At 54.8% G+C, this 13,832-nt stretch overlaps 1 protein-coding gene across 1 annotated transcript in view; it reads left to right on the top strand.

The window, feature by feature from the left end:
- KLF13 (KLF transcription factor 13) overlaps window positions 1–13,334 on the top strand; it is a 37,323-nt gene extending 23,989 nt beyond the window's left edge. Inside the window, exon 2 of the mRNA XM_060179267.1 lies at window positions 8,785–13,334. Coding sequence (XP_060035250.1) covers window positions 8,785–9,074 — 290 coding nt within the window. The 3' untranslated portion in view covers window positions 9,075–13,334. The remainder of the gene's footprint in view (window positions 1–8,784) is intronic.
- The last annotated feature ends 498 nt before the right edge of the window (window positions 13,335–13,832 follow it).

Raw genomic sequence — 13,832 nt, 5'->3', positions numbered from 1 at the left:
GCTCCGGTGTGGCTGGAAACCTCCTTCCTTGGAAGGGGGATGGGGGGCAGGGGGTGGGGGACAGGCATGAAGTGCAGCCCCTGCTCACTCCTGGAGCCACTTCAGGCCTCTTCACTGCCCAGAGGGCCCAGCCCTTCTTTCTCCCCATGGCTGTCCAGCTCCATCGGGTATAGCTTGTTGCCAGACCTAGCAGGTCAGGCCAGAAAGATACCCCTTTTCTGAGTGGCTGATACCCAGGGTATCAAGAGTGGGACCCTAGATTGCTGGGAGCTTGGGGGGTGGGGGCTGTTCATCATGAGCAGCTGGGCACAGAATTTTCTGCTTTGGGGGGAGTGGCTTTGAGATTGTCTTCCTTATCAGTGGCCTAGAGATGGAGGCCCAAATATTTTGGGGGAATCTCTTGGGTCCCCATAGCAGGGACAGGTTTTAGCCTGACACGGTCCCATCCCCCAGGGCTGGTAAAGTTACGCAGCTGTGTGCTGGGGACCCACCCCCACCTCCACAAAGCCTGCCAGGTGCCTAGGCCTCAGAGGAGGGGGGCCCAGAAGAGGAAATGCAGACAGAGGGGCAGGGAGGCCCAGGAAGAGGAAGCGGGCAGCTTGGTGGCCAAGGGCTCCAGGGAGAGGCACCCCTCCCTGGGCTGCCCACAGACCTGGGGTTGCTCCTGCCACTCCTGGAGTAGGTGGCTGGGGCTGGCCGAGGATGTGTGAGGATGTGTCTGTTGTGTCTGTCGGGACAGTTTGGCTTCCCCGACCCAGTGAGCCCAGAATGCAACCCGAGACTTCACAGCCCAGAACAGCCTGCAGGGGCTCTTCTCCCTGCCTGCCCGCAGTCCCCCAGGCTCTGCCCTCTGCCTGCCTGCCTTCCTCCCTCCTTCCCTGCCTACCTTCTCTCCCTTTCTTTTTGTCCAGGAGAAAACCCACTCCCAGAAGTCTGCACATGCCCCCATTCACCCACTGCTCACCAGGCCCTGGCAGGAGAGGCCGAGCCTGGGCGGAGTGGGGCGACAGCCAGCGCCTATGCGAGGCAGCCAGGACGGATTCAACGGGCAGCTTTGAGGGCTGACATGGGACAGGGTGGACAGGAGTGTGGCAAGGGCCTGGTCACAACCCTGGACCCCCTGCTGTGACAGTCAAAACCACTGTGTGGGAGCCCGAGGGCCAGTGACCCCCACTAAACAACTTACTCTAGGAACCTAGAGCTTCTGGTCTCTGGGTCCAGCTCCCATAGCACCTTATAGAAAGGAAGGCTGGTGCTGTTATCACTATTGCTATATCAGAGTTTCTCGTGTTCAAGGAAACTCTGCCACCAATCAACCTACCTTCTCTCTCTCTCTCTCTCTAACACACACATTCTTAGGAGGAAGTTATTAGGAAGCCTAACTAGGAATGTGCAGTGTTATTCACTTAGACCTGTGCTCTTTGTTTCTTTTGTCATCTCGGGGCTTGCTGCTCCCAGGCTTACTTTTTCACACAGGGAAAGAGAAACCACAGTACAGGAGCTTCCTCTGGTGTTAACAGCAGCTCCCTTGTGGCACCAGGACTGAAACCCTAGGATGCACCTGACCCAGTGAGCTCTCTTGAGGCCAAAGCCCAGCTCTGACTCCCTCCAGGTCCCCTCAGAGGGCCTTTTCTGTACATACCAGCCAGTGCACAGTTCTGAGCTGAGTTCTTCACTTGGTCACCAGGCTGGGGGGGGTGTTGGGAAGGAGGGTTCTCCATACCAGCTCTGGGGGGCCCATGTGTGATGTGCGAACATTGATTCATGACCCCCAGGAGGACTCAGACTGTTTCTCTACAGCCCATCTTGAAGGGATGCGGGTGTGAAGTGGCGGGGTGAGGCAGAGCCAGAGGCAAGAGCCTGTGTTACTGTGCGGTAACAGTGTGGCAGGTCCTCAGAGGTCGCAGAAGCTGATTCTTCCAGCAGCTGCGTGCAGGAGGCCAGCTCTGCACATCTCCCAGGGGTCACTCTGATGGCCCCTTGTCCCGCCGTTCTCTGGGGCTGGCCTTTCCCTCTGGGTCTTGGTGAGATCTTTCTCCATCAGAATCAGCCTTTGCCATCAGAGCTATAGCTATCTCCCCCCTCCCCCCCCCCCCCAGTTCACTGGTTGTCTTTTGCATTTGCTCCAGGTGACTTTGTTCAGAAGCTTGCCACATGTCATGTCTCACAGGCAAGTCTATCTGTCCACTATGGCCCCCTAGATTTTGATTCAGAGTTTAAAGAACCTATTTTTGTACATCGTAAGGGGGCAACGATCTTCCGTGTCCTATTAGGTTTCCTTTCCTACATTTCTACCCTGATCCCCCAGAAGCTTTTATGGTGGAGCACAGCCCTTGCTGGTGGCCTGGTGGTGTGTGTGTGTGTGGGGGGGGGTTCTGCTCTGCTCCACCAACCTTCGGGGGATAGAATGCTGTGAACAACTGGTGACCCACAGCCTTTCCCCGCCCCCATCCCCTTGCTTTCCCAGAGTCTTTGAACTGTTTCTGTATATTTTATACGTTTTGAGATCAAGTTATTCTATCGTCAAACAAAGCAAGTCAACAACAACAAAAGCTGACCTTTAAAATATACTCATGGAGCGGCCCGGGAGGCCGTGTGGTGGCTAGAGCGCTGTTCTTAAAATGAAGCACGAGGTGTCCCCAAATGTGATCTCTGGCGTCAGGTGTGCCAGAGTGATGCACTGCTTCTGTCTTTTGTGTTAATAAATTTTCTCTGTGTGTGGTGTGTTATTCATATTTATGGGGCCTTGCTGTGTATACATACAGCCCAGATTCAAGCCCCCAGCACCACATGGGAGTACCACAGCAGGGGAGGAAGCTCCTGGGCTGTAATCTCTCCCCCTCTGTGACCCTAGAGTGGTATGTGTGTATGTATGCTTACATCTACTGTTAAATCCTGCAGACAGGCATTTCTGCAGAAGGTGGCTCTTGTTTCATGCTGTCCCCAAGGCCATGTGTCCTGCCAGCTCAGGCTCCTGCATGGTGTGTGGGAGTGTGATCACTGACATGCCCACGCTGGAGCCCATGCCCCATGAGCTACAATCTGTGCTTCCCCCTCCTATGAGGGGCACTTCCCCACTGAAGGCAGTCCCAGGGGCCCTCTCTCCTGGCCTCCCCCACCTACAGAGGGGCCAGCAGCCCAGACTTCCTGGGAGACAGTGGGAGGCGGTCAGCTCCACCCTCAGCCCAGCCTGGGTTTCCCCTGGGGCCTAGTCCTTGAGTGTCCCCAACACCGGCCTGGCTGTGCATAGGGGGTGGCCTGTGGCCCCAGGAAGCTGTATCTTTGAGGTCAACACCCAGTGTTTCCCTGTGGCTGCCCAGCTTTACTCCCCCATCCCCCCTTACAGACATGCTCTCTGATTAAGGCCCCCTGGTTAAGCCACTCTGCAGAGAGGCAGAGGGGACACTTAGTGGGGCAGCAGCCTGGGGGGGGGGGTTGGCTTGCATGTGCTGCACCCTCCCCCAAACACAGACACACTGCTCGAGGGCAGAAAAGAGCCCCTAGAGGTGGGGGTAAGGGGGAGCTGGCCCCTTGACCAGGGCAGGAAGTGGCGTGCCCTTGTGACTGGAGGGCAGAGTAGGCAGGGAGCCCTTTGAGGGCATGAGGTGTGCCCACGAAATCTGCTGCAGTTGGGGGTGGGGTGGGGAGAATTGGGGTGCGCAGGTCTGCTCCCCACCCAGCCTCTGAGGGAACACACCGACCTGCCCACCTGCGGCTTGAGCAAGAGCTGGTGTGGGACGTCGTGTTCCCTGATAAGATGAGGCAATTCCTCCTGGCCACGGCGCCAGAGAACATTCAGGGAACCGCAGCCTCCGGCGCCGCCCCCACCCCACCCCCTGAACAGACATCCCGCCCTGAGCTCCTTCCAGCCCAGCCCTCCACCCTTACCTCCTCACCCACAAGCGCTGATGCCCCTGCACCCCCTCTTGCCTTGTGTCATCGAGCTTCTCTGCAGCCCCCCAGCTCTCTCCCTTCTTTAGAGCCCCCACCACCTGGCAGCTTTCTCCTCTCACTGCCCATCCAGCTCCAGCTACCCCAGGGTGGCTCCAGGCCTTCCCCAGATCCCCTTCCCCCTCCCGGGTCTCCAGCACCCCCACAAGACCCCAGGGCCCCTCAGCCTCTCCCCCTGCCTCCCTAAGGCAGAGGCTGTGATCTGGGGTGCCCCCACCCTGGGTTTAGGTTGAAGGTGCGAAGGTGCTGCTGGGGGGTGGGGCTCTCCAGGCTTTCGGCAGCTGGTGTCAAGGTTTCCTGTCACATCTGAGCTGGGGGTGAGGGATATTAGCTGTCTGCCCAGTGCCTTCAGCACAGCTGGAAGGAAGCTGGAGGTCCCCAGACTCAGCTCCACTCCCCACCCCTCACCCTGAAGGTTTCACATAGCACATCCGCATGCACCTGACACCCTTTCAGGGGCCACAAGGTCCAACCTGTTTTCATAGAGACAGTAGACAGCCTGCATTCTCGCTACAAAGAGCATAGTGGAATCTTCCAGAGGCCGCATGACGTGGGGTGACATCATTCCATCACCACCACCTTACTGTAATGAGTTTCAGCCTTTTCTGTTTTAATTTCTTTCTTTTTCTTTCCTTTCCCTTTTTTTTTTTTTTTTTTTTTTGCCAGGACAGGGTCTTACATATCTGTGCAGGCTCAAACCTGTTCATGCCCCTGGCTCTGCAGACCCCTCAGCTGGGATCTCCAATAGGTCAGAAGCCCCACAAACCAAAGCTCTTTGACATCCCCAATCAAAGTGTGAGCAGCTCCATCCCTTGGGGCCCTATTCTTTGTGTGGCAACCTCTTTGCTTCTGGAACCTAGTGGGGAGGGTCCTGTCTGTGTTTCCCCCCCGGGGCTGGGAAGGCAGAGCAGGGGCCTGACACAAGTGAACTGGGTGTGAGCACCGGCACCACACATGCCCAAGCAGTGCTCTCGCCTCTCCTCTAAAGACAAGAAATCTCCAAAGAAACCAAACTGGCTGGGTAGCGGCACACCTGGTTGAGCACACATATTACCATGGGCAAGGACATGGTTCAAGCCCCTGCAGGTGTCTCTCTCTCCCTATCTTCCCCTCCCCTCTCAATTTCTCTCTGTCCTATTAAATAAGTAAATAACCTATGAAAACAGAAAGAAAAAAAAAACGTAAGAGGGAGACTCTGAATGTGTAAAAAGGGATCCTTTGAGAGAGCAGGTGGTGGTGCACCTGGTTGAGCACATGGTACAATGCACAAGGACCCAGCTTCGATCCCTCGGTCCCCACCTGCAGGGAGAAAACTTCACAAGTGAAGCTGGTCTGCAGGTGTCTCTCTGTCTATTTCCCACTACCCTCTTAATTTCTGTCTCTTATTCCAATAAATAACAATAACTTAAAATTTTTTTAAAGGATCTTTTTTTTTTTTCCAGTAAGGTCAGAACCATAGGTTCTGGGGATCAGGGCATGGGCATCTTTGGGGGGGGGGGTCAACTGTAACCCACAGTGAGCAGTGAGACACTTGTGATCTGAGATCACACCCTCCGTACACAGTAGAACCAGGATTTGAGCCTCCCCAGTTGGACCTGATAAGCTTAAGTTCAGAGCCCCTTGGTGCACAGACTAGAGCACTGTTACGGCTGGGACCCGAATACCACGTAGACTGTCTCAAACACTCACATCTGGCCTCAACCACATTGAGGGAAGTTTTGGAGTTGTAGTCTCTCTCTCTCTCTCTGCCTCATTTCTTTTTTTTTTTTTTTTGGGGGGGGGCATGTAACATAGCAGGACTTACAACCAAAAAGTTCCCTCTTCCCAGCACTTGTGATTTTTATTTCTCTTGGTGGTTACTGTCATAGATGATCACTTTTTTTTTCCAGTTCTCTTTTTTTAATTATCTCTATTTATTTATTTGGGTAGAGACAGCCAGAAATCAAGAGGAATTGGGTGATAGAGAGGGAGAGAGACAGAGAGACACCTGCAGCCCTGCTTCACTTGTGAAGCTTTCCCCCTGCAGGTGGGGTCCAGGGGCTTGAACCCAGGTCTTTGTGCACTGTAACATGTGTGCTTAACCAGGTGCGCCACCACCCGGCCCCAGTAGATGATCACTTTTATCACTGAAAACTTTTCATAGAATTAGGTACTGTTATCTCCCAACCATAGAATTAAAGGATCTACCTCCTCTTGAACTGGTGGATATACTGTTGTTTCAGTTCTTGTCGTTTAGATCTTGCTTTTGACTCCACACCTTGCCCTACCTCCCCTGAAGTCCACATTCTCCACCGGGGCCTTTGTGTGTGTGACTGACTTGACTGGCTTGTAAGACCAGCACGAGGCTCCTACTGGGGTTGACATAACCACAGTGATGTGGAAGGTCTCTTCTGTGTGCCAGTGTTGGGATTATGTTCTAGATCTGTCATCTCCTGGGGTTGCTGCGAAGGACAAATGATACAAAGAAAGGCCTGAGAACATTATGTATTACTGGATAGAGACCGAGAAACAGGGGAAAAGGAAGTAGGGAGAGAGACATCTGCAGCCCTGCTTCACCACTTGTAAAACTTCCCCCCCGGCAGGTGGGGGTCAAGGCCTTGAACCTAGGTCTTTGCACACTGTAATGGGAGTGCGTACCCAGGTGTCCCACCCCTTCCCTGGTCCCTGTACCTCAGTTTACTCATGGACCTTCCATTTCTCCTGGAGTTTCAAATTGCCTCTTTTTCTGGTAACCAAAGGAGTAGCGTGTGCTTCTGCCGTGTCCTGAAGTTCACTCAGCCTCCTGCCGGAACTCTGTGGTTCATGGAACTCATTTTCTTGAATCTGTCATGCCCCGCCCCAGGAGTTCTGGCCAGCTCCAGTGCTCTGCACCCCTCCCCCACGCTTCTGTTTTGCTCTTGCTCTGAGATGCCCGCCCCATCTATGTTCACTCACTTTTCTGACTTTGGTTTGTTTCCTCTCTCTCTCTCTCTCTCTCTTTCCTGGAATGTGAAAAATAAACTTGGAAGGCCTGGTCCCTCTGTCTTCTAGCACCCAGTGTGACTCATGAGAGATCTGGTGTCTGTCCCAGCCTGTCCCCTCACAGATCGCCCCGTGTCTGCCTCTTCCTTCCTCTTCGTCTGCTACATGTCTTCACCCACAATCCCAACACTGCAGGAGTTCTCCCAGCAGGAGCCTTTGCTCTTTACCTGCCCCACTCCCTCTTTCTTGTCTCTCTCTTTTTAAATATTTATTTATTTATTCCCTTTAGTTGCCCTTGTTTTATTGTTGTAGTTGTCATTGTTGGATAGAACAGAGAGAAATGGAGAGAGGAGGGAAGACAGTCTGGGGGAGAGAAAGACAAGACACCTACAGACCTGCTTCACCGCCTGTGAAGTGACTCCCCTGCAGGTGGGGAGCCGGGGCTCGAACTGGGATCCTTACTCTGGTTCTTGTGCTTTGTGCCACCTGCGCTACAACCTGACTCCCCTCTTTTTTTTTTTTTTTTATTTTATGAGCAACTGACAGTCTGACCACCAGAGCTCCTCACTGTATATTCAGTGCTTAGACCCCACACACTCAAGGGACCTGCTGCCCCCCCCCCCTTTTCCTTACCCTAATAGATAATGAAAGATCTCGTTTGAGGATGTCCTCACTTCTGGCTTTTTCCTTATTCAGTGTTTTTGTTTTGTTTTTGCCGGAGAGTACTGCTCAGCTCTAGCTGATGGTCGTGCTGGGGACTGAGCCTTGAACCTTGAAGCCTCAGACATTAAAACCTTTTTGCTTAACCATGCTATCCCCCTGGCCCTTATTCAGTATCTTGTGTTAGTGAGCTGTTGCCACTCCAGGATTGGTTCCCTGTGCCTCTGAACTTTTAGGTCCTCTGCTTGTAGCTATGAGATCAGTTTCAGAAATATTGATTTGCTTTCTTGTTTGACTTTTATCCTCTCTCTTATTGAGTTTTATTTCCAGATTTTCTATGGAATTTTTGTTTGGATGATGATACTTTCCATTCCTCAGTGCTGCTGAGTGCTCTGATGCTCTGAACTTCCTTTCTATGATATTCAGTTTGCCTCCTGTATCCGTTTGCCTGAAATTTCTCCATGGCTGTGAACATGAACTTTCCGGCTGGCATTCTCTGTGTCCTGGCTGTGCTCTTTTTCCTCTGGAGTCTGTGGTTTTGTTACTTTGGGCCTTTTCCTTTCACACTGCTGGTTTTCCTTGGTCATTCCGAAGGCCCTCCTTGGGGTGTCTGTTTCTGCTAAAGTCCACGGCCTCCTTTTGGGGTAACTGGTGTGGGTTTCCTCTACTGGCACTGGAAGGGGGAGGTGCAGGGAAAAGGGGTAAGTGAGGCAGGTTGGGAGAGCAGGGGGCGTGTGGCCTCTCCAGAGCCAGAAGGGGTACCCCTGCTGCTCTCCCCAAACAGTTGGTGACACTTTGTTTTTTCTCTTTTGATAGTTTGGTTTTCCTGGGCACATGCTGGCCTGTCCCTTACTCTGAGCAGAAGATGGGGGTGTCCTCACTTGAAGCCCCCTCTCCTGCCACCCTCACTGGTGCTCTGGAAGGCTCGTCACCCTGATCCCGTCTGCAGGAGCCTGTCTCCTGGGTGACCCTGCCGGCCCCTCTGGGAGCTAGAGTGACAGACTCTGGTTGGAGCTGGACTGAGCTCCCAGGCCCTGATGCACATTGCCACTGAGGAGGTGGAGGAGGGTGGGAAGGAAGGTGGGGCTCTCATGTCGGGGTACTGTCTCTGGGTACCACAAGGGCTCAGTGCTTAGGAGTGTGGCTCCGGCGTGGGGTGGACTCACTGCACCGGACCTCCACGCGAGACTGACTGTGCCTTATCGCCCCCAGGTGAGCGGCCCTTCGCCTGCAGCTGGCAGGACTGCAACAAGAAGTTCGCGCGCTCGGACGAGCTGGCTCGGCACTACCGCACGCACACGGGCGAGAAGAAGTTCAGCTGCCCCATCTGCGCCAAACGCTTCATGCGCAGTGACCACCTGACCAAGCACGCGCGGCGCCATGCCAACTTCCACCCTGGCATGCTGCAGCGCCGCAGCGGGAGCTCCCGCACCGGCTCGCTCAGCGACTACAGCCGCTCCGACGCCAGCAGCCCCACCATCAGCCCGGCCAGCTCGCCCTGAGCGCCTCCCTACCCCGCCCGGACCCCCACGGCCAGGAGCCGCCGCTCTCACCTCCTCTCCCTCATCCCATCCGTGTCTTCTGTTCGTAAAAAGAAAGATTTGAGCGGCAAAACACAACGTAAAACGAAACCAACCAATTTTCTTCACCTCAGGTGTCAGCGTGAATTCGTTTAAAAAAAAAAAAAATGAAAAAAACAAAACCTTTTTTTCCAAAACCACCACTTGCACAAAGGACAGGCCCGGGAAGGAGAGAATCGAATCGGCGGCTCGTGTGTCGCAGCCCTTTCTCAGGGATGGACCTGCCCCCCCCCCCAGGTCGGGGAGGACCCTCCGTCGCCGCCTTACTCTGTACATGGATTTGCACTTGGAGTTGCGTGGGCCAGGGGCGCAGGGTGTGTCAGTGACTTGTGCTTCCAGGGCCCCATCCGCCCAGACTCAGGACAGAGACGTTTCAGAGGGTGCCTTACGCCCCCAGCATACGCCTCCTGGCCCTCTCCCTGGGGGCCGGTACACCCTGGACACAGAGGTGCCAGCCCGGGGTGGGCAGACCCCTGCCCTGTCCCGTATCTAGTATGACCCAGCTCTTCCGCCCAGGCCAGTCGCTCCCCTGTGGCCCACAGAAGGACCATCCGCTGATGTGCTGTGGGCTCTGGGACACAAGACATGGAGCCTGGGGATTCTAGTCTACCACACAGCTGCAGGAATGCCCTGTGGGCATCAGACTCCTATGGTTGGCAAGGGCAGCCCCCACGTGTGTGGCTGCAATTGCAGGAGGCCAGGACATCATGACAGGGGGTTTTGGGGTGCGGTGCAGTGGATGTCGTGGGAACTGTGGTCAGCTGGCGTGTGATCCACTCAGTCTGCTTCCTCCCTGGGGAAGGAGACAGAACATTGTGGGTGGGGCTCAGCCTGGAGTCAGCCAGCCTCAGGCTTCCCCAGGACTCCACATCCTCCAGTAGTCCCCTCCCACCAGGAAGCACCCCCCCACCCCCCCACTGCAGAGCCATTCACATTATGGATGGGGAGAAGAGGTCCGGGCAGAGGTTCAAGCCCCAGCTCCTTCCCCAGCCTTCTCCTTCCTCTCCCCCCCCCCTCAGTTGGGGCCTGTAAATACATGCCCTCTTCCCCCAGGATGAAGTGTGTGTGCGTGTGTGTAGGGGGGTGGGGGTGGGGGGCAGGCTTGGGGTATGCTGTAGAGACCTCTGCTCATTTTGTTGAGAGATGACCCTAGGGACCTCAGAGGGCCACAGGTGGGCTACCTGGCCCAGAGTGCCTTGGTTGTGGCCACCAGCTTCTGTCCCACCCAACCCCAGGCCCGGCTGGTGCCCCACGTGGATGGTCAGCCACTGGGGGGCAGTCTGCTGCTGCCAACACGCTGGGCGCCATTGCTAGCGCTGCTGGGGGACTGCCAGTGGCCTGGGGGAGGACCCTGAGTGGCATGGTGGGTACCAGGTGAAACCATGGGGGGGTAACCATGGAAGGGGGCTGTAGAGCTTCCTTCGGGCTGTGTGACTCTCTCCCCACCCTTGTGTTGGGGGGGAGGGGTGGAGTGCCGTATCACCCTGCGCAGAGAGTGCCCTGGGTGCTGGGAGTGAAAGGTCTCAGTGCCTAGTCCCAAAGCCTAGAGGTCCCTCCCAAAGTTGTTTCTTGGTGAGGCCCAGAAAGCCACACTCTGAACACATTTCATGTCTCAGGAACTCACATTCCAGGTTCAGGAATTTTATTCCAAAGTCCTTTAGTACCCTCCGCCCCTCTGGTTCCCAACGGCAGGGAGAGGGAGCCTTGCCTCCTTGTGATCTGCCCCGGGAGGCTGGGATGGTCCAGACAGAGGGCTGTAACCCGTCTGCACATAGGAAGGGGGGAAGGGACTCTAAACCCAGTCATCTTGGAATAAAAGGAGGAGTTGGTTTGTCTTAGAGGCGGGGTGGGGGAGGGCGGGGCAGGGAAGGGAAGCGGGGTTTCGCTGTTTCCAAAGAGAGCACTTAATTTAATTTTTCCTCTAAATGACCCAGGGCTGTTCCGTCTGATGGATGGAAGGGTAACATTGCCTTAAAACAGAAAGATGCAGGCGTTGGCTATTTTTGGCAAATGAGCATGTCTTCAGTCCCAAAGTGGTTCTCCTTTAACCACAGGGTGCCGCCCCTCCCTCGGGTGGGGGGGGGCAGGGAGATTGGGAGGGGGTTCGGGAACTGCTCTTCTGGCTCAGGGCACCTGGATGGGATTCTCCCGGGCCACCGGGTCCTGGGGTTAAAGTTCATCTCACTGGTGGGTGGGGCAAACCTCCTCTCCTGGGTTCAGATGGGTTGGGGGGTGGGTGGGGTGGAGTCTCCCCTGGCTCAGCCTTCCAATCTGGCAGATCCTCCCTGAGCCTGGTCCCTGGACCGTGTGCAAGTTCTAAGCTGCGTCCGGTCTTGCTAGGCTGGGTGCACCTTGGGGTCTCTTACTTCTCTGGCTTGTCTCCACACTTGCCAGCTTCCCTGTGACTGAGCACCCTGCAGGACCCCTCTATGTAGAAGGAAAACTCAGACCTTTGCTTTCCGATCAAGAAAAGAGTAAGCGACCCTGGTCTCGACCTCAAAACCCCTCTCTTCATCAGCCATTATCAGGGGGTGCTGATGGGCTCCCACATGCTTGCCTAATCCTAACAGCCATGAGGGAGGGCAGCAGGCTCCGCCCCTTTTGCACAGGAGCCCGGGTCTTCCTGTCGGTGCTACCTAGGAGTAGGCATGGTGCCCCTGGAGGCACTTGGGATACGGGGCCCCTACCTTTATTCCCAGGTCTTGCACCATAGTGCAGCCTCCAGGTGCAAGCAGTCCGTATGTCACCAGGCTCTAGGTCACAAGCACAGACCAAAGGGGTGATCCAGAGGTAGGGAAGAGGCAGCTGGTCTCCGCACACCCCAGCCACGCTGGGAGGTGGCCCCCTGTGTGGCGGAGCTGGGTTCTCCCGGCAGGCCTGCTCAGCCTGGTGTCTCCTGAGGCGAGTGCTAAGATGGACAGCACAGGGTAACTCCCCCCCCCGGGGGGGACCGCATCTTGACCTCAGCAGCTGTGCCACCGAGCAGGGAGGGACTCGAGACCCGAGCAATAGTGTCCCCATACCTCTCCACTCCCAGCGGGGCTGTTTTGTACAAGGCTACCTATCATTTTGACTTCTGACAGATTGCTGATTGTTTTTTATTTTCAACCCCCCCCCCTTTTTAAATCAGTCAAAAACACAAAACTTACAGGCTCTGGGGGTCATCACAGTCCAGTAGGGAGACCACCCTCATCTTGTACTCCGAAGGCCCCTCCCACACATGTCTTGCGTGGCCCAGTTTCCCACAGTTCATTGAGATCATGGATGTGAGCTCACCTGGGGTTCAGGATCAATCTGAGAAGAACCAGGTCTTGGAATGGACGGACATGAATCTGAGGCATAGCCATAGAGGTGTGCCCTAGACGCATTACAGAGTTCTGCACCAGGATTTGGGGTGCACGGCTCTGCCGACTAAAGGTGCCCCCTGCCCTCACACCACACATTCCCTATGTGAGGGGACACAGCAGCTTTCTCTCAGGGCCCCGGGGGTGGGGTTATCTTCCTTCTGACAAGGCCACAAGCGCACACTCTAGGAGCAAGGGCTGCAGTAGCCCCTGGGAGCGGGCAAGCAGTTCGGGCCGCCATATGCAGCCAGAAAACTGGGCATGCGCAGCTCCTCTGCTCTCACCTTGGAGAGTGTGAAGTCCCGCGAGAGGTTGCGTGAGGGCAGGAGCTTGCATTGCTCAGTTCTGCACTGTCCTGTGCTCGTGTGTTAGGTGCATGCACCGGGGTCGGCCCCAGACCCACACAATGACCCCTCCGCTGTCTAAAGCCATTGATGGAACTTCTCTGGAATCATTTGCCAAAGTCCCACGGCAGAATCCAAGGGTCCAAAACCATTTCCATCAAGCACACATTTTCCTTTTCTGTAGGAACTTTTTTTTTTTTTAACCAGTACCACACCATGCTTGGGAAGGCCACATTTCATCACTGCCCGGATCACTACAGTGAAGTATTACAGTTGTACAGTTTCCCCATCTGACCTTGGCTTGCTCAGATCAAACTTTGTATGTATTTTGTATGGCATAGATTCTATATTGTAATGATGTCCTATGCAAAAAAAAAAAACAAAAAAACAGGAAAAAAGAAAAGGAAAAAAATTAACGACATTGTACATTTTGTTTTAACGTGTATGCATGTTTAGTGACGTTTACATTTTGAAATAAAGTTTATGATTCATTATCTTACAGCCCCCGGCTGATTCCTTGGGAGGGTGCCTTTGCCATAGAGAGGTTTGGGGTGAGAAGGGAATGGAAATGGACCCACTGAAGCAGGGTTAGGCAACTGAGTGAGGGCCTGAAAGGTGTCTGCAGAGGGAGGTACAGAAGCGGGTCTGGCCTGTGCACCTGCAGGAAGGGACAGCTGCCCCCCCCCCCAGACTGTACCCAAAACCTTACCTGATTCTCGCCTTAGCACCTACTGTGCATAGAAACCACAATGTGGCAGAAGGCATTGCCCCTGACCAGACAATAATTTTCATAAGCAAAATTAAACTATGAGTCTTTTTTTAAAAGATTGTGCGCAAAGTGCAAGGAGCACCATAAGGATCCCAGTTCGAGCCCCCCGCTCCCCACCTACAGGGGAGTCCATTCACAGGTGGTGAAGCAGGTCTGCAGGTGTCTGTCTTTCTCTCCTCCTCTCTGTCTTCCTATCCTCTCTCTATTTCTTTCTGTCCTATCC

This window comes from Erinaceus europaeus, chromosome 20, assembly GCF_950295315.1.
Source record: "Erinaceus europaeus chromosome 20, mEriEur2.1, whole genome shotgun sequence".
Classification (NCBI taxonomy): domain Eukaryota; kingdom Metazoa; phylum Chordata; class Mammalia; order Eulipotyphla; family Erinaceidae; genus Erinaceus; species Erinaceus europaeus.
Note: the sequence above shows the minus strand (reverse complement) of the source record. Positions and strands in the feature narration are given on the sequence as shown.